General features: G+C 44.8%; 2 protein-coding genes across 2 annotated transcripts in view; one reads left to right on the forward strand and one right to left on the reverse strand.

The window, feature by feature from the left end:
• Window positions 1-14,002, forward strand: part of dnai7 (dynein axonemal intermediate chain 7) — a 145,195-nt gene extending 131,193 nt beyond the window's left edge. Inside the window, exons 14-16 of the mRNA XM_041203096.1 lie at window positions 4,531-4,689; window positions 11,763-11,876; window positions 13,715-14,002. Of these exons, the coding sequence (XP_041059030.1) occupies window positions 4,531-4,689; window positions 11,763-11,876; window positions 13,715-14,002 (561 nt within the window). The remainder of the gene's footprint in view (window positions 1-4,530; window positions 4,690-11,762; window positions 11,877-13,714) is intronic.
• LOC121286105 (lymphoid-restricted membrane protein) overlaps window positions 13,989-21,315 on the reverse strand; it is a 158,583-nt gene continuing 151,256 nt past the window's right edge. The window contains exon 38 of the mRNA XM_041203097.1: window positions 13,989-14,719. Coding sequence (XP_041059031.1) covers window positions 14,476-14,719 — 244 coding nt within the window. The 3' untranslated portion in view covers window positions 13,989-14,475. The remainder of the gene's footprint in view (window positions 14,720-21,315) is intronic.

Genomic DNA, 21,315 nt, shown 5'->3' on the forward strand with positions numbered 1-21,315 from the left:
ATCATTCAGTTCTAGTGAATGTCCATCCACCCAATCTGTTTAACTCATTTCACTCTGCATACATATTGCCAGGCCTGCTGATTGGAATAAAAACACAAAATGCCAGAAGCAGAGATTTATGGCCCCTGTTTTGGGGTCATCTCAGTATGTGTTTCTGACCTTGGTGGGCGATGGTATAGTGGTATTGTTGCTGGACTAGTTATCCAGAGAGCCAGGGTTTGAATCCTGCCATGGCAGATGGTGGAATTTGAATTCAATAAAAATCGAATTAAAAGCCTGATGAAACCATTGTCGATGGTTCACTAATGTCCTTTAGGAAAGGAAGTCTGTCATCCCTACCTGGTCTGGCCTGCACTCCACACCCACAGCAATGTGGCTGCCTCTTAAAATGCCCTCTGAAATGGCCTGGCAAGCCACTCAGTTGTATCAAACCGTTACAAAGTCACAAAAAAGGAATGAAGTTGGACAGACCTCACAGCATTGACCTAGGCACCCAAAATGACAATGGTAATTGCAGCCTTGTCAACCCTGCAAAGTCCTCCTTCCTAACCTCTGGGGGCTAGTGCCAAAATTGGGAGAGCTGTCCCACAGACTTGTCAAGCAACAGCCTGACAGTCATCCTCATGGAATCATACCTTACAGAAAATGTCCCTGACACGACCATCACCATCCCTAGGTATGTCTGTCCCACTAGCAGGACAGGCCCAGCAGAGGTGGCAGCACAATGGTATACAGTTGGGAGGGAGTTGCACTGAGAGCCCTCAACATCGACTCTGGACCCCTTGAAGCCTCATGGCATCAGGTCAAACATGGGCAAGGAAACCTTCTGCTAATTACCACATACCACCCTCCCTCAGCTGATGAACCAGTGCTCCTCCATATTGAAGACACTTGGAGGAAGCACTCAGGGTGGCAAGTGCGCAGAATGTCTTCTGGTTGGGGAAATTCAATGTCCATCACCAAGAGTGGCTTAGTACCACCACTACTGACCGAGCTGGCTGAGTCCTAAAGGACATATCTGCTAGACCATGTCTGCAGCAGGTGGTGCAACAAGAGGGAAAAACATACTTGACCTCATTGTCACCAACCTGTCTGCCACAGATACATCTCTCCATGACAGTATCGGTAGGAGTGACCACTACACACAGTCGTTGTGGAGACGAAGTCCTGCCTTCACATTGAAGATACCCTCCATCGTGTTGTGTGGCACTACCGCTGTGCTAAATGGGATAGATTTTGAACAGATCTAGCAACCCACCCATGAGGCGCTGTGGGCCATCAGCAGCAGCAGAATTGAACTCGAATATAACCTGTAACCTCATGCCTGGCATATCCCCCACTCTATCAATACCATCAAGCCAGGGGATCAACCCTGGTTCAATGAAGAGTGCAGGAGGGCATGCCAGGAACAGCACCAGGCATACGTAAAAGTGAGGTGTCAACCTGGTGAATCAAGAACACAGGACTACTTGTATGTCAAACACCCTAAACAGCAAATGATAGACAAGGCTAAGTGACCCCACAACCAACGGATCAGATCTAAGCTCTGCAGTCCTGCCACATCCAGTCATGAATGGTGTGGACAATTAAACAACTCACTGAAGGAGGAAGCTCCCCAAATATTCCCAACCTCAATGATGGGGGAACCCAGCACATCAGTGCAAAAGATAAGGCTGAAGCATTTGCTACAATCTTCAGCCAGAAGTGCCAAGTGGATGATCCATTTCGGCCTCCTCCTGAGGTCCCAGCATCACAGACGCCAGTCTTCAGCCAATTCGATTCACTCCACCTGATATCAAGAAACGGCTGAAGGCACTGGATACTGCAAAGACCCTGACAATATTCTGGCAATAGTACTGAAGACTTGTGCTCCAGACCTTGATGTGCCACTAGCCAACCTGTCCCAGTTCAGCTGCAACACTGGTATCTACCCAGTTATGTGGAAAATTGCCCAGGTATGTCTTGTACACAAAAAGCAGGACAAATCCAACCCAGCCAATTACCGCCCCATCAGTCTACTCTCGATCATCAGTAAAGTAATGGAAGGTCATCAACAATGCTATCAAGCAGCACTTGCTTAGCAATAACCTGCTCACTGACACCCAGTTTGGGTTCCGCCAGGGCCACTCAGCTCCGAACCTCATTACAGCCTTGGTTCAAACATGGACAAAAGAGCTGAACTCCCAAGGTGCGGTGAGAGTGACTGCCCTTGACATCAAGGCAGAATTTGATAATGTGGCATCAAGGAACCCTAGCAAAACTGGAGTTAATGGGAATCAGGGGAAAACTCTCCCCTGGTTGGAGTCATACCTAGTACAAAGGAAAATGGTTGTGGTTGTTGGAGGTCAATCATTTGAGCTCCAGGGATATCACCGCAGGAGTTCCTCAAGGTAGTGTTCTAGGCCCAACCCTCTTCAGCTGCTTCATCAATGACCTTCCTTCCATCATAGTCAGAAGCGGGGATGTTCACTGATGATTGCACAACGTTCAGCACCATTCGCAACTCCTCAGATACTGAAGTAGTCCATGTCCAAATGCAGCAAGACCAGGACAATATCCAGGCTTGGGCTGACAAGTGGCAAGTAATATTCACGCCATATAAGTGTCAAGCAATGACCATCTCCAACAAGAGAGAATCCAACCATTGTCCCTTGATTTTCAATGGCATTACCATCACTGAATCCTCCACTGTCAACAGCCTAGGGGTTACCATTGACCAGAAACTGAACTGGACTAGCCATATAAATACTGTGGCTACAAGACCACGTCAGAGGCTAGGAATCCTGTGACAAGTAACTCACCTCCTGACTCCCCAAAGCCTGTCCACCATCTACAAGTCAGGAGTGTGATTAATACTTCTCACTTGTCTGGGTGAGTGCAACTCCCATAACACTTAAGCAGTTTGACACCATCCAGGACAAAGCAACCTGTTTGATTGGCACCACATCCACAAACATTCACTCCCTCCACCATCAACACACAGTAGCAGCAATATGTACCATCTACAAGATGCACTGCAGGAATTCACCAAGGTTCCTTCAACAGCACCTTCCAAACCTACGACCACTACCATCTAGAAGGACAAGGGCACCAGATAGATGGGAACGGCACCACCTGGAAGTTCCCCTCCAAGTCACTCACCATCCTGATTTGAAAATATATCACAGTTCCTTCACTGTCACTGGGTCAAAATCCTTGAACTCCCTAACAGCACTGTCGCGTACCTACACTACATGGACTGCAGTGGTTCAAGAAGGCAGCTCACCACCACCTTCTCAAGGGCAATTGGGGATGGACAATAAATGCTGGCCCAGCCAGCGAAGCCCACATCCCGTGAATGAATAAATAAAACCTACCACCCTGCTTGGCTGATTTCATATTTGGCAAATTTTGTTACAACTGGGTGAGGCGGAGTGAGCTTCTATTCAGCTCCTTGGCTGATTGCCACAAAGGTTTTTAAATTTATTTTCCCCATAAATGTCTTCTCAATCCAAATGTATTTATTTGTTAATAAGGAACCAATCAAACTAGATTTTCTTGAGTCAAAAAAGAGTAAATTTATTAGTCACTAAATCAGAGAAAAATAATAAAGACGTAATGACATACACAGATATCAGAAGTACGAAAGCTGAGTCCAATAAAAGCTTAGAGGAATATATGATTAAGTCCTTTGCTTGTCTTTGAGGCATAGATTGTCGAACTCTGTGGCCGTTTTAAGTTAGTTGGCTTCCTGTAGAATTCTGGAGTTGACTTGGTTCAGGTCTGCACTTTGTTGAAGACTCTTTTATCTTGAGAAAGAGCGAGATCTTTTCACTATTGTTCCAGCAATGTTTACAGATGACTGTCATGTTTCTTTTTCCTCCTCCTGATTCTGCTTGGTAGAACTACTTTTTAAAACCCCTGTCTGTACATTCCCAAGAAGAATTAGATTAGTATGCCTTCCAATCATTGTTGCATATCAAATGATCCAATTTTTTGATCTTTTCATCCCCAAAACTTTTGACATTTCAAAATAAAAATCAACAGGAGATGAGGTGATTTTGCCTTCCACAGGGGGTTTTGAATGCCTAGAAACTGCTTATCAGCCAGATACACACCATTGCCTTGATAGAACCACAGCTAATCAAAGACCAGCACTTTGCATTTTTAATGCTTTCCTTTCAAGAGAGTCCGTTTGAAGTGGACCTCAACACGGCCCAAGTGTGAATTTCCATGCAACAAGTCTGCAGTGCAATTCATGTAGGAACTTTCCAGAAAAATGGTCAACTTTATAGTACCACACATCAGGTGACTCATGGCAGCCATTTTTAATCAGTGTCTTTTCTTGCATTTTTTTAAAAAAACAGGTCTTTAGACAATTCATTATGTCTGTGGTTAGCTGGTGAAGTTGTAGATAGATCTCATTCAGTCAGTTTTCTGTTGTTGTGAGAATATCATGCAGAAAAGCCTAGGATTTGTGTACACACAAGTTACATTAATGACTGTGCCGTGTTACTGTTTCATTTTAGCATGTTATCATAAAATCCACAGGACCTGTGCCAACTGTGCCCCGTTCCCATGCAGGATAATCTCTCTAATTTAAGAGGAAAGTGGATGACTGCTTCCACGCTAATCATTTCAATGATAAATGCAGGATTGAACATTTTCCCCGGAGCTGAATCAGAGAAATACGTTAAGATAAATGCAAAGGTGAGCAGCTTTTTTTTTTTAAAAAGTGTCTCAGTTTTTGTGGTGAGTTAGGTAATATAATTGTGATTTGAACTCAAGTAATTAATATACACTGAGACGCACTCAGCATCTACTTTGAAAATCACAAGGGGCAAAGTTTACAAAATCCATAATTCCCCAGAGCTGGAGGGAGGTACTGTATTCCAAGTTTCACATCATTGTTGGCCAAATGCAAAATGCAACCCCTGCTAAAATGGGTAATTTATTAATGGATATGCAAAATAGAATTCCATGAATTGAACAAATCAGACCTATACATGTTAGAAATGGTATCAGAATCCCTAAAACTGCATCCCAAGGACTAAGAAGCATTTGAACCCCACAATTACAGCACAGTCTCAAATGCCTCAGCCAGCCAGTTTGTATTCTGCAGGGCGTTAAGCTACCAACTTGTACATGGTCAGGAGGGTGTCATTGCTACAGGTACTACTAAATGCTGCGTATGTTGCAAAGATAGGAAATCTCAAAACTGCAAAAGAAGCATCGGAAGGGTTGTAAAAACAGAAAATGCTGGAAAAACTCAGCAGGTCTGGCAGCATCTGTGGAGAGAGAAACAGATGCTGCCAGACCTGCTGGGCTTTTCCAGCATTTTGTGTTTTTATTTCAGATTCCCAGCATCCGCAGTATTTTGCTATTATTTTAGTGCTAAATTGTTATATTGTTCCAATATGATTTAAGAACTATGTTCATGTGTACGTATGCATAAAAATCCATAGTGCAACATCACTCACTATTGCACAAAAGTCTGTATCAGACTAACAATGCATCAGTCCACAGCACATGATGTGATCTGAGAAATACATTCGATGAAGCTCCAGTATTTGAATTTAAAAGTTTGACTATTTCAAACTTTTGGGATCCACAAGACATAACATGGTGGGAGCAGGTGTCTGAGAGTAAAACCCAAACATTATAAACTATATAAATGAAGAATTAGATTGAGAAAAATCAACCCGAATTAAAGTCAAATGAGAGAGAAAACAGTGAATTGAATTACCACTTGGCTTAAAGATAGCCAGGCTCCTCTATTTTAAGCAAAAACATTCATAAAAAGGATGCTCCACACAATAGGATGAAGCTAATCATAGCACAGTTTCCACGTTACTTTGGAACAAACCACATCACTTCTTAATGTCATGGAGGGACTTGGGAACAGTGAATGTTTCCAGATCTTTGCACCCTACTACTAACTGAAAATAAAACTTGCATTCTCCAGAAAGGGAGAGCAAAGCACTCTTTACAATGGACATATCTTTTCATATTGAAGGTTCTTAAGGAGGATCTGAACCAATTCAACACTTTTGTATCATTATTTAGCAATTTTACAGCAAGTAGGAAAATAGAAAGTATGGAAAATTTAAATTAAACCTTTAAATTTGGAAACTACAAGTTACCAGGGTAGGAGTAGCAACTACTTTTCTGAACCATTTCTGCTGTTTCGGATTGGAATGAAAAGACAAAAACTCAATGTAGGTAAAAGATAGTTAATGATTTTCTCTCAACAATTCTTGAGAATCCCCCAATTTGAATATTCATCTGTGAACAAAATGAAGCTTCAGGAAATTGGTGCATGAATTAAAATGTAACTGGAACACAAATATTCCTCAAAAGAGTTAAATACTTTGACGATAGCCATGTTATGGGGTCATGATGATGTTTAGCATGATAAAGATTACACTGCCTGAAAGTGATTTGGATATTTACTCAAAGGAGAAATTTGCAAAGCTATAGTGAAAGAGCAGATAATGGGACTAATTGGATAGATCTTTCAAAGAGCTGGCACAGGCACGATGGTTTGAAAGGCCTCCTGCTCTGATCAACGGTTAGATGATCTTGCGTTTTGTATAACCCCTTAGAAAACATCAAGTATTTCAGAGGATTAATTCAATATGCACAGGCTGGGTTGAGGGCATAAAAACAAAAAACTGCGGATGCTGGAAATCCAAATCAAAAACAGAATTACCTGGAAAAACTCAGCAGGTCTGGCAGCATCGGCGGAGAAGAAAAGAGTTGACGTTTCGAGTCCTCATGACCCTTCAACAGAACTGGGTGAATCCAAGGCGAGGGGTGAAATCTAAGCTGGTTTAAGGTGGCGGGGGGGTGGGGGGGTTGGGTGGGGGAGAGATGAGGAGGGGGGTGGTGTTGTTGTAGGGACAAGCAAGCAGTGATAGGAGCAGATAATCAAAAGATGTCACAGACAAAAGAACACAGAGGTGTCGAAGTTGGTGATATTATCTAAACGAATGTGCTAATTAAGAATGGATGGTAGGGCACTCAAGGTATAGCTCTAGTGGGAGTGAGGGGACATAAAAGATTTAAAAATAATGGAAATAGGTGGGAAAAGAAAAATCTATATAAATTATTGGAAAAAACAAAAGGAAGGGGGAAGAAACAGAAAGGGGGTGGGGATGGAGGAGAGAATTCAAGATCTAAAGTTGTTGAATTCAATATTCAGTCTGGAAGGTTGTAAAGTGCCTAGTCGGAAGATGAGGTGCTGTTCCTCCAGTTTGCGTTGGGCTTCACTGGAACAATGCAACAAGCCAAGGACAGACATGTGGGCAAGAGAGCAGGGTGGAGTGTTAAAATGTCAAGCGACAGGGAGGTTTGGGTCATACTTGCAGACAGACCGCAAGTGTTATGCAAAGCGGTCGCCCAATTTACGTTTGTCTCTCCAATGTGGAGGAGACCGCATTGGCACCAACGAATGCAGTAGACTAAGTTGGGGGAAATGCAAGTGAAATGCTGCTTCACTTGAAAGGAGTGTTTGGGCCCTTGGACGGTGAGGAGAGAGGAAGTGAAGGGGCAGGTGTTGCATCTTTTGCGTGGGCATGAGGAGGTGTCATAGGTGTCATTGGGGGTGATGGAGGAGTGGACCAGGGTTTCCTGGAGGAAACGATCCCTATGGAATGCCGCCAGGGTGGGTGAAAGGAAGATATGTTTGGTGGTGGCATCATGCTGGAGATGGCGGAAGGTGATCCTTTGAATGTGGAGGCTGGTGGGGTGATAAGTGAGGACAAGGGGGACCCTATCATGTTTCTGGGAGGGTGGAGAAGGCATGAGGGCGGATGCGCGGGAGATGGGCCGGACACAGTTGAGGGCCCTGTCAACGACCGTGGGTGGAAAACCTCGGTTAAGGAAGAAGGAGGACGTCAGAGGACCTGTTTTTGAAGGTAGCGTCATCAGAACAGATGCGACAGAGGCAAAGGAACAGAGAGAATGGGATGGAGTCCTTGCAGGAAGCAGGGTGTCAGGAGCTGTAATCGAGGTAGCTGTGGGAGTCGATAGGCTTGTAATGGATATTGGTGGATAGTCTATCACCAGAGATTGAGACAGAGAGGTCAAGGAAGGGAAGGGAAGTGTCAGAGATGGACCATGTGAAAATGATGGAGGGTGGAGATTGGAAGAAAAATTAATAAATTTTTCCAAGTCCCGACGGGAGCATGAAGCAGCACCGAAGTAATCATCGATGTATCGAGAAAGAGTTGTGGAATGGGGCCGGAGTAGGACTGCAACAAGGAATGTTCCACATACCCCATAAAGAGACAGGCATAGCTGGGTCCCATGCGGGTATCCATAGCCACACCTATTATTTGGAGGAAGTGAGTGGAGTTGAAGGAGAAATTGTTCAGTGTGAAAACAAGTTCGCACTCGCACTGACCTCTACCTCACGGAGGCTGAGCATCAACTCGCAGACACTTGCTCCTACCTCTCCCTGGACCATGAGCCCACCACTGAATATCAAGCCATTGTTTCCAGGACTGTCACTGACCTCATCTCCTCTGGAGATCTTCCTCCCACAGCTTCCAACCTGACAGTCACCCAACCTCGGACGGCCCGCTTCTACCTCCTACCCAAAATCCACAAACATAACTGTCCCGGTAGACCAATCATGTCAGCTTGCTCCTGCCCCATGGAACTCATTTCTCGTTATCTTGACTCCCTTCTCTCTCCCCTTGTCCAGTCCCTTCCCACCTACATCTGTGATTCCTCTGACACCTTACGTCACATCAACAATTTCCAGTTCCCTGGCCCCAACTGCTTCCTCTTCACCATGGACGTCCAATCCCTCTATACCTCCATCCCTCACCAGGATGGTCTGAGGGCCCTTAGCTTCTTCTCGAAGAGAGGCCCGAACAATCCCCATCCACCTCTACTCTCCTCCGTCTGGCTGAACTTGTTCTCACACAGAACAATTTCTCCTTAAACTCCTCTCACTTCCTCCAAATAAAAAGTGTGGCTATGGGTACCCGCATGGGCCCCAGCTATGCCTGTCTCCTTATGGGGTATGTGGAACATTCCTTGTTCCAGTCCTACTCTGGCCCCCTTCCACAACTCTTTCTCTGATACATCGATGATTACTTCGGTGCTGCTTCGTGCTCTCGTCGGGACTTGGAAAAATTTATTAATTTTTCTTCCAATCTCCACCCCTCCATCATTTTCACATGGACCATCTCTGACACTTCCCTTCCCTTCCTTGACCTCTCTGTCTCAATCTCTGGTGATAGACTGTCCACCAATATCCATTACAAGCATACCGACTCCCACAGCTACCTCGACTACAGCTCCTCACACCCCGCTTCCTGTAAGGACTCCATCCCATTCTCTCAGTTCCTTCGCCTCCATCGCATTTGTTCTGATGATGCTACCTTCAGAAACAGTTCCTCTGACATGTCCTCCTTCTTCCTTAACCGAGGTTTTCCACTCACGGTCGTTGACAGGGCCCTCAACCGTGTCCGACCCATCTCCCGCGCATCCGCCCTCACGCCTTCTCCACCCTCCCAGAAACATGATAGGGTCCCCCTTGTCCTCACTTATCACCCCACCAGCCTCCACATTCAAAGGATCACCTTCCGCCATCTCCAGCATGATGCCACCACCAAACACATCTTCCTTTCACCCACCCTGGCGGCATTCCATAGGGATCGTTCCCTCCAGGACACCCTGGTCCACTCCTCCATCACCCCCTACTCCTCAACCCCCACCTATGGCACCTCCACATACCCACGCAAAAGATGCAACACCTGCCCCTTCACTTCCTCTCTCCTCACCGTCCAAGGGCCCAAACACTCCTTTCAAGTGAAGCAGCATTTCACTTGCATTTCCCCCAACTTAGTCTACTGCATTCGTTGGTGCCAATGCGGTCTCCTCTACATTGGAGAGACCAAACGTAAACTGGGCGACCGCTTTGCAGAACACCTGCGGTCTGTCCGCAAGTATGACCCAAACTTCCCTATCGCTTGCCATTTTAACACTCCACCCTGCTCTCTTGCCCACATGTCTGTCCTTGGCTTGCTGCATTGTTCCAGTGAAGCCCAACGCAAACTGGAGGAACAGCACCTCATCTTCCGACTAGGCACTTTACAGCCTTCCGGACTGAATATTGAATTCAACAACTTTAGATCTTGAGCTCTCTCCTCCATCCCCACCCCCTTTCTGTTTCTTCCCCCTTCCTTTTGTTTTTTCCAATAATTTATATAGATTTTTCTTTTCCCACCTATTTCCATTATTTTTAAATCTTTTATGCCCCCCCACCTCCACTAGAGCTATACCTTGAGTGCTCTACCATCCATTCTTAATTAGCACATTCATTTAGATAATATCAACAACTTCAACACCTGTGTTCTTTTGTCTGTGACATCTTTTTGATTATCTGCTCCTATCATTGCTTGCTTGTCCCTACAACCACACCACCCCCCTCCACTTCGCTCCCCCCCACCCAAACCCCCCCCCCCCCGCAACACCTTAAACCAGCTTATATTGCACCCCTCTCCTTGAATTCACCCAGTTATGTTGAAGGGTCATGATGACTCGAAACGTCAACTCTTTTCTTCTCCACCAATGCTGCCAGACCTGCTGAGTTTTTGCAGGTAATTCTGTTTGGGTTAAGGGCATGATGGAAAGATGGAAGTGATGAGAATCAGTTAAGGCTTTGCAGAAGGGGAAGGAGTATCAAGGGCGAGTGATTTATGGAAGCAGCTGGATGAAGGACTGGAAGCTTTCACCATTGGTCAAGAGTCGGGGTGGGGTTGGGGTGGGAGTGTAATTTACAGGGGGCTACAGTTTTTGGAATGATGGGTTCTTGAGAGGGCATAAAAGTGGCAGAGCTCACTGCATAAGGTCAGCAATTCTTTGTGCATAAAGATATTTCAACTTATAAATTGTGGATATAAGGGGCCATTGTAGATTGGTAAGGATTTGGTATGATGGGCAACTGAGTATCAGACTGGATGTGGTTAGTAGGATTTGAAAAGGAGTTGGGGTGAAATATGGGAGGCAGACTGTAAGAAGTCAAGTTGGAAGTGACAGAAGTGTAGATATAGTAGGAAGTGCAGAAGGGCAAAATTTTTAGTGTTATGGGGAAAAAGCTGAGGTTTGGAACTAAATTGGATATTGTTTATTCTGTAAAAAATCATAAAATTATGGAAATCTATGACGTAGGCAACATTAGAAGTGGAAGCTAGTGGTCTCAGTGTGGGTAGTATATGGGATTTGAAGATCAGTTCCGGGTCACGTAGGACACTGGGCTTGCTGACTTGACGATGAATTAAGCTATGGCTCCTTGTTTTTTGGTTCCCAGGTGTTGTTAATAATCACACTTTCAGTTTGTAAAAGATCAGAAACTCTATGTTTAAGTTTGCCATACTGACTGGATCGAGAGAGAAACCAATTGAACTGCCTATGTACACATCACTTCAGTCTCCAGAGCAGCTGTGAAATGTGGCCCCCTGGAAAACTTATACAAGTTCCTAGCTATTTATAGATTTTACCGATAATACAGAATGTGGCCCCCTTGAACTCCCTCCCTAACAGCACTGTGGGTGTACCTATGGACAGCAGCGGTTTAAGGCGGCAGCTCACCACCACCACAACAGCAATTAGTGATGGGCAAAAAGACTGGCCTAGCCAGTGACGCCCACGTTCCATGAATGAATTTAAAACAATATATAATAAAGTAATGAAGTATTGGTAGTTGTTTAAGTAATAGATCTGGCCTGGCAGTTTTGATCAACCTGAAAATTTGATTTGTACCACAGAACAAGCAGGTGGCTCTGGACACGTACACACAGATGGCCCTCGTGAGCTCTGTGATAGCTTTTAGACACAGTAAATGGAATTTTTACTCTGACCCAGAGGAAATATTGCTCCAGGTAAATACAACAAATAACTTGCGTTTATATAACACCTTTAATGTAGTAAAACATTCCAAAGTGATTTGCATAAGTGCAATCAGACATAAATTGACACCAAGCCAAAGGAGAAGATATCAGAACAGAGGACCATTAAAAGGTACATTTTTAAAAAATCTGACCATGATCATTTGTTGCTTTCCCACCATTGTATTCTCCAAAATTAATTTTAAGAGAATATTTAACACTATTGTATTTGACACTGGTGTATTTTAATTCCAGAGTATTTGTTCTTTAACCAACTCAGCCCCAATACCTTAAATTTTAACCATTCCCTATGCTTCACCCAGCAAGAATGGTGTGGGGGAAGGGGGGTCGGTGGGAAGGGGTTGGTGGCAGGATTACCATCAGACCAAATCCACTTACTGGTCTGAGGTTACTCCATTCCCTCCAGCCACTATTCCATCTACACCAATCATCTAGTTGGCTGAGTTTTCCATGACAGGCAAGCATAGCCTTGTTTTACATACAAATTTCACACTTGATGACATCATCAGCGTCATAGCATGATCTTGATCTGCCAACTTCAGCGAAGACTCAGGAGGTCAGAACAGATCAAGGCAAGTTATAAAACAGATTTGAAAACTCCTTGTGGGCCAGGTCATGTCAGTGTGATGCAGCACTTTTGCTACTGAGTCACAAGGTTCCAGGTTTAAGCCCCACTTCAACGCTTGAACACAAAACTGAAGGCTAACGCTCCAGTGCAATACTGAGGGAGTGCTGAGCTGTTGAAAGTGCTGAGTTTAATATCTCATCTAAAAGACAAGTCTCATCTGCTAGCTCTGGTAGATGCAAGAGATCCCATGGCAATATTTCGATGATGAGCAGGGGAGTTATCCCTAGTATCCTAGCCAATATTTATCCTCAAATCAACACCAAAAAGAAAAGATAATCTGATCATTATCACATTGCTCCTTGTTGGAGTTTGCCACGTGCAAATTAGCTGCCATGTTTCCTGCATTATCACGGTTACTACTCTTCAAAAAGTGCTTCATTTGCTGTAAAGCAGTTTAAGATATCCAGTGGTCATGAAAAGTGCGATATAAATGAGATTTCAGAAATAGTCGCCATGCCCTCCTACCCAGCCCCCACACCAAATACCTGTACCCCCACCTACTACCTCAGTCCTCTCCTTGCCTGAAATCTTTTACCGTCACCCCCCATCTCCCCAACCCTGGCTTTGCCTCCATTCACACAGGCATTGGCAAACAAAAGCCAATGATTAGTGATGAGGTTATGCCACAGCCATTTCCTTCAAAGTTAACTGCATGCAGGGAATGGAGCAACCTCAGGCCAGTAAGTGGACTCAGCTTGATCAAAATCTTACCACCAACACCACCATCTGCTCCCCACCCCGTTGTCCCCACACCATTCTTGCTGGGCGAAACTTTTGAGAACGTCAAAATTCAGGCCTCTTAGTCCAATCCCAGAAGGCAGGTGGAGTTCTAATCTCAATTAAAATTGGGGCCAATATGTCAGCATAATATTAATGGAGGAAATTTAACTATCCCATTTTTCATAGGGTTAAATAGAAATAGGTAGCATTAAATAAATTAGGGATCTTGTTAAATGCAATAGGTTTTCATGCAGTTAAATATAAGTGGACATTTTAGACGGCCTTTATCCTCTGGCAGAGGACAGAAACAAGCATGTCTACCAAGCATTTCATTTGAACTTATCTGTGCACAAATTCCTGATGGACATTTGAATTGAAGTATGCAACGTGCACAGGGAAAACTGATGCTGCACAGTCCGAGCTCAGATAAGCAGTACCTGCATTTTCTTCTGTTGAACCACAGGCCTGTGAAAATTTGAGTGGCGAGATGATAGCAGAGGAGGACTGGTCTCTCTATATGTTACGGCCAGAGAGGTCACACAAGCTCAAGATGAAGGAATCCAATGAAGAACTGTCAAAGGAAATTGTTGAAAATACCGACTTTTACTCTAACTTGTACCACATGATGAGGGGCTTAGCCAGTGATGCTGCAAAGGAGCGAATTCTCAACACTGATCACCTTTTTTTTAGTTCTATGCATGAAATTCTGGAGGCCACGCAGCTGCTCACACACACACTGCCGGTCAACTGAAGACTTTATTGAGTACGATTTCCTCATGAACATCTAAATTTATTAAGTTTACACGCACATGTTCAGATTGCTGCTTCATACATTCAAATTTTTCCATTAAAAATTCACAGCAATTGGGAACTTCACGTGAAGAACAGCCAAGATATTTTACTTGTTTCCTATTGTCTAAATTTACCTTTAACAGGCAAAATGTTAGAGTTGAATAGTTATGGTAAAAATATTTTCTGATACAAATTGGAGTTTAAGATATTCTAAACGTTGAAACAATCCAGAAATACCTAAAAGTGAGTGAGTATTTTGTCCAACATTTACTGCTTTCTCATATGATGTGATTTGTCAAGGCTAAAATCTTAAACAATGTATTTTAGTTTAAAAACAAGGCATTAACCTATTGCGCCATTCTTAGCAGAGAGTCGAGAGGATTCTGAAAGTTGCAATCCAAAGCTTGCCTGTATGGGAAATGGAATGGTTAGTTATACAGGGGGCTGTCCATTGTGTTGAAGTTCTGTGTAAGGCCACAGAAATTGCTGTATCGCTTTCCAGGAGTTCCCAGTGGCCACAGAGGCAGCATCAACAGATGTGTGGAAAGACCAGCCGATGAGAAAACTACCCAAAACGCTTAGCGAGAATAGTAGTATAACAGGCAGCCAGGGTCCTCGGTCACTTTTGGAAAAAGCATTCCACAATTCTGCTAGATGGGCCGACATCCCTCTATACCTGGGGCAGAATAAAAGATTGAGAGGTCAAGACATAAATCACATACACAACCTCCTGTCAGATACAAACTGAAAACCAAATGAAGAACTTTAAAATGGTGAAAAAGACATTCGGTCAATGTCTATATTCAAGATTGCGATAGATAGAATTTGAGCACTAAGTGAATCAGGCATTCAAGGATAGGGTTAGAAAGTGGGATTGATGTAGATGCTCAGCCATCATCTTATTGAATAGTGGAGCAGACTCACTGGGATGTATGATCTACTCTTGCTTCATTTCATATGTTTTATATCAGCATATGCAAACAGAGTCTAACAGAAGCAAGAGGGTTGACACTTTATTTCATTGGAATTCCTGTTCCAATGAGTTAATTCACATTTCTTCACGGATGCTGAAAGATCTGATTGCGCATTTTCAATGTTGGCAGGGTTTTTAAAAAAATCTCCATTCCCCCCACAACCCCTCAATGGGAGCACAGATAATACCATCAACAAGATCACAACCACTAGTTTGACATGAAGTTCTATGGAGGTGCTAACATGCTGAGGTTCAGAAGGAACTGGGTGAAAAGTAAATGGCCTCATAGCAATGTAGAAAAAAAACAACTTTTTAAAGTAGGACATTGTTATTTTTCTCCCCCCACAAAGAACATGGAAATTATTTTAGGAGATAGGCAAGCAGCATTTAGCACTGATTTTTATATTCAGTGGTGCAGATTGTGATAAATCATACTGCAATTTGTTTAAGCCACAGCTCAATCTGTCTGCAGTAAGGGAGGACAGCACCTTGTACAAATGGTAGGTATCTATGACATTAAATAGGGCCAGTGTGATCTCCTGGACCAGTTTTGATCACCTAAGGAGGTCAGAGGAATTTTCCAGCCTTTCACCTCTTCCACTCCAACACGATTTTTTTTTAAAAACACTAGTTTTACTGCTCCTGAGAAATCACATGGCTTCCAAGGATGGGACTGTGTGCATCATGATACACAATGCATTACAGTTTGTGTGGAATAGTTTAGATGGACAAGGGTATTTTCCTATCCGTCATTGTCAGTATGATGAAAAGGAAATTCTCGATCTATGCAGCTTACAATGGTTGGATTTTCATCCTTGGCTCGGGAATCGTGAACTGGGCCATTTCCTGACCCGTGTTCCTGAGGTCTAATTTGATGTACATTCATGCACTGCCTTCATCCTCAAGTATCTGGGTTGGGCTGGAGTCAGGGGCACTGCCTCCCAAACCATTGCAGAAATGCGTGAGAGACTGGAAACTGTCAGAAGCGCAGGTGGGTGTGCATCCCAATCATGTGCCCAATAAAATGACTGTCTACGGTGCCATTATGGACCCTTTGCCTAGCAACAAACTTCCAGATGGAAGATAAAGACCACTGTTGACCAAAAGGTTGATGTTTTGACATGTGAGTACTGACTGTCATTGCTCATGATTGATGGCTGAAACATTGTTGCCCTGTGAGAGCTGGTCCATTATAAACAATCCCTTAATGAACTCTCAAACCACTGCTTGACTCATTGCTGCACCCATCTGATGCCTCTGAACTCTAACAAATCAGCATGCAGTGGCTTTCAGAGCTATGCCCTGAAAGTGGCCATAGCAGCCCAGCCCATTTGCTGCACCCCTCATTCAGATCCTCTGCCTCTCAGCTTTGCTCTGCCTACAACCTGAGGAGGTAACATATTTACCACTCCCATGCTTCGACACAGCCTTACCATTAACACATGCCTTGGTTGGGACATGTTAATTGTATTATTAAGGTTAAGATGCTAATACATTGGGCAATAAGTATCTTAAGTATTTAACTGGAACTTAATTAACTTCCACAGATGCTGCTAGACCTGTTGAGTTTTTCCAGCATTTTCTGTTTTTGTTTCAGATTTCCAGCATCTGCAGTATTTTGCTTTTATTTATATGAATTAACCATTATTGGGTTTAAAAAAAGGTATAGAGAGACACTTCTGGGACATTGGTTTGGGAGAAGCAGACATTTGTAATGTTACAATTCTTTAAATCAATTTAGTATTAAAAAGATTGGTGTCTGATTTCCAACTTTACTATCTGGCTGTCAGAAGGTTGACAACGTGTGTCCCTCAAGAACCTCTTGCCCTTTTTGACCTCGCTGCATTGTGTCAAATGCCTGCCACCTTGTCGGTGGCTCAGCAAAGCTGAGGCCACCAAGCCTCTCCACGGCAACCTCATCACTGATATGCCAGACTGTGCAACAACATCCCCCCTCACTGGCATTAAATTCTACAAAGCTATTGATGACAACATGGACAGCACACATACGGACCCATGGACCTCTCCCTCACCTTTGCTGATACAGGCTGCAGCCAGGACACCAGGGAAACGCCAGCACTAATGTTCTCAGACCAAGACCTGGACCTCTTGGTCGAGGAAGTGAATGCCAAGAGGAATGTCCTTTTTCCACCAGGGCACAAGCTTCTCCCTGCCACCACAAAGAGGGCATCGTAGGAGATAGCTGAGGTGGTGAGCTCTGCAGGCAACCATCAGCTAAATTGGGTCCAGTGCTGGAAATGCTTAGAGACTCGCTATGTTCCAGCAAGGTGAATAAGGCTTCCCTTCTTGGCCTCCCCACTTGGCTTGCTGCAAGCAACATATCAAGCATCTGTAGGACACAAGGTACATGCTACTCTTCAACCTTGGAGTGCCCAGGTCGCTGATACAGCAACAACTGTTATGGTGTAAGGATGCCAAAGAGGAGATCCACCCTTCACAGATCTTGTCCTTTTAGGAGAGATGGGCCCACAATGCCATGGGGATGCTTGAAACTTGGTGGGTGGGACAGCATTGCTGAGAAGCATTTGAGCTGTGGAGCAGGCATGGAAATCACCAGGATGCCATCGAACAAACTTGTGGGTGATCGGGAATCCATCTTTCCTGCTGCACAGGGCCGTTATTCTTGGGAATACTGTGGTGATGGTTGTCCTGGTGGGGGACCCTGGAGAATGGTATTTTCTGGGGTTGGGGTAGGGGTTGTATAGCCAAGAACATGAGCAGCCTGCCTCCACCTCTGAAGCAACTAGGAGAACACTGCATAGTAGTGTCTGAGTGCGGAGGATACCGTGTCAGTTTGGGGAGGCGGTGGCATAGTGGTATCATCACTGGACTAGTAATTCAGAGACCCAGGGTAATGCTCGGGGGACCCAGGTTCCAATCCAACCATGGCAGGTGGTGGAATTCTAATTCAGCAAAATATCTGGAATTAAAAGTCTAACGATGACCATGAAACCATTGTCGATTGTCATAAAAACCTATCTGGTTCACTAATGACCTCTAGGAAAGGAAATCCATCGTCCTTACTTGGTCTGGCCTACATCTGACTGCCTACATCAAATGCCCTCTGAAATGGCCTAGCAAGTTGCATCAAACCGCTGAAAACAAGTCAATAAGGAATGTTCCGCAGACACAGCAGAGGTCACAGCACAGTTGCATACAGTCAGGAGGGAGTTGTCCTGGTGAGTCCTCAGCATCAACTCTGGACCCTATGAAGTCTCATGGGCAAAAAAAACCTCCTGCTGGTTACCATGTACCATCCACCCAGCTGGTGAATCAGTACTCTTCCATGTTGAACACCACTTGAAGGAAACAGAGTGGCAAGGGTACAGAATGTACCTTGGGTGGAGGACTTCAATGTCCATCACCAAGAATAGCCCGGTAGCACCACTACAGTCCGAGCTGGCCAAGTCATAAAGGGCATAGCTGCTAGACTGAGTCTGCAGCAGGTGGTGAGGGAACCAAGAGGGAAAAACATACTTGACCTCATCCTCATCAACCTGCCTGCCACAGATGCATCTGTCCATGACAGTATCGGTAGGAGTGATCGCTGCACACTCCTTGTGGAGGCAAAGTCCCATCTTCACATTGAGGATACCCTCCATCGTGTTGTGTGGCACTACTACCATGATAAAAACGGGATAGCTTTTCAAACAGATCAAGCAACTCAAGACTGAGCAACCATGAAGCGCTGTGGTCCGTCATCAGCAGAATTGTATTCAAACACTATTCCCCCATTCTACCATTACCACCAAGCCAGGGGATCAACCCTAGTTCAATTAAGACTGCAGGAGGGCAAGAGCAGCACCAGGCATACCTAAAAATGAGGTGTCAACCTGGTGAAGCAACAACACAGGACTACTTGCATGTAAGCAGCAAGCAATAGACCACAGCCAAGCAATTCCACAGCTAATGGATCAAATCAAGCTCTGCAGTCCTGCCATATCCGGCCATGAATGGTGATGAACAATTAACAACTCACTGGAGGAGGAGGCATACAATTATCTCCATCCTCAATGATGGGGGAGCACATCAGCACAAAAGGTAAGGCTGAAGCATTTGCAACAATCTTCAGCCTGAAGTGCTGAGTGGATGATCCATCTCTGTCTCCTCTGGAGGTCCCCAGCATCACAAATGCCAGTCTTCAGCCAATTCAATTCACTCCATGTGATATCAAGAAATGGCTGAAGGCACTGGATACTGAAAAGGCTACAGGCCTTGGCAACATTCTGGCAATATCATTGAAGGCTTGTGCTCCAGAACTTGCTGCACCCATAGCCAAGCTACAGTACACCTACAACACTGGCATCTACCTGGCAATGTGGAAAATTGCCCAGGTATGTCCAGTACACAAAAAGCAGGACAAATCCAACCCGCCAATTACCACCCCATCAGTCTACTCTTGATCATCAGTAAAGTGATGGAAGGGGTCATCAACAGTGCTATGATGTGGCACTTGCTTAGCAATAACCTGCTCAATGACATGCAGTTTGGGTTCCACCAGAGTCACTTGGCTCCAGACCTCATTACAGCCTTGGTTCAAACATGGATAAAAGAACTGAATCCAGAGGTGAGGTGAGAGTGACTGCCCTTGACATAAAGGCAGTATTTAACCAAGTGTGGCATCAAGAAGCCCTACCAAAACTGGAGTTAATGGGAATTGGGGGGAAACTCTCCGCTGGTTGGAGTCATATCTAGCCCAAAGGAAGATGGTTGTGGTTGTTGGAGGTCAATCATCTGCAGGAGCTCCTCAGGGTCCTAGGCTCAACCGTCTTCAACTGCATCATCAATAACCTTCCTTCCATCATAATGACAGAAGTGGGGATGTTCGCTGTTGATTGCACAGTGTTCAGCACCATTCGTGACTCCTCAGATACTGAATCAGTCCATGTCCAAATGCAGCAGGACCTGGGTAATATCCAGGTTTAGGCTGACAAGTGGCAAGTATCACTCACACCATACAAGGGCCAGGCAATGACCATCTCCAACAAAAGTGAATTTAATCATTGCCCCATGACATTCAAATGGCATGACCATCACTGAATCCCCCACTAACACCACCCTGGGGTTACCATTGACCAGAAACGAAATTGGACTAGCCTTATAAATACCATGTCTAAAGGAGCAGGTCAGAGGCTAGGAATCCGTGGTGAGTAACTCACATCTTGACTCCCCAAAGCCTGTCCACCACCTACAAGGCATAAATCAGGAGTGTGCTGGAATACTCCCTACTTGCTTGGATGAGTGCAGCTCCAAGAACACTCAAGAAGCTTGGTACCATCCAGGACAAAACAGCCCGCTTGATTGGTACCTCACCCACAAACATTCACACTCTCCACCACCAACAAACAATGGCAGCAATGTGTACCATCTGCAAGATACACTGCAGGAACTCACCAAGATTCCTTAGATAGCACCTTCAAAATCCACAACCACTACCATTTAGAAGGACAAGGGCAGCGGACACATGGGAACATCACCACCTGGAAGTTCCCCTTCTAGCCACTCACCATCCTGACTTGGAAATATGTTGCTGTTCTTTCACTGTCATTGGGTCAAAATCCTGAAATTCCTTCCCTAACAGCACTGTGGGTGTACCTACACCACATGGACTGCAGCGGTTCAAGGCAGCAGCTCATACCACCTTCTCAAGGGCAATTAGGGATGGGCAATAAATGCTGGCCTAGCCAGTGACGCCCACACCCCATGAGCTAATTTTAAAAAAAGTTAATTCATAAAGGGGCACTTTTAGGTGTGTAAGTTAAGAAATGTCTGAGACATTTGTACATTAAACCAAGGTTTTTAATGCAATGTTCTGCATCCTATTTATATTATTTACAGTAACTTTTAACTACTATATACAAAGAGGTCAACAAGTTCTCATCGAGACCCCTGGAGACTGCAGCCAGTAGACCTTCTCAATTGTGCTGACTGTATTGGGGATGTTGGCGGCTTGTTTGCCGTCCCTGTAAAGGCACGGTCCACAACCATTGCCAGCTACATGCTCTGTCGTCATCTCTTCAGGGATCCCTCAGCTGAGCAACTGTTGAAAGAGGAGGTCCCTTGCAGTAACAGTACCATTTGGGGAATCCTTAGCATGTCTCCAGGCTTGTCCTGTGACATCTTCGTCCTCAACCCCACAGCTCAGCCTCGAGTCCTAAGCCCCCTTCTCCAGGTCAGCCATCCCTGCCCCCCCCACCCCGCTCCCTGAAGAAACAGGGCCTTACTTGCCCTCTTCCACCTTGAGCACCATACCCCTCTGCTGCGGCATACCCACTTTG

This window comes from Carcharodon carcharias, chromosome 13 (genome assembly GCF_017639515.1).
Source record: "Carcharodon carcharias isolate sCarCar2 chromosome 13, sCarCar2.pri, whole genome shotgun sequence".
NCBI lineage: Eukaryota > Metazoa > Chordata > Chondrichthyes > Lamniformes > Lamnidae > Carcharodon > Carcharodon carcharias.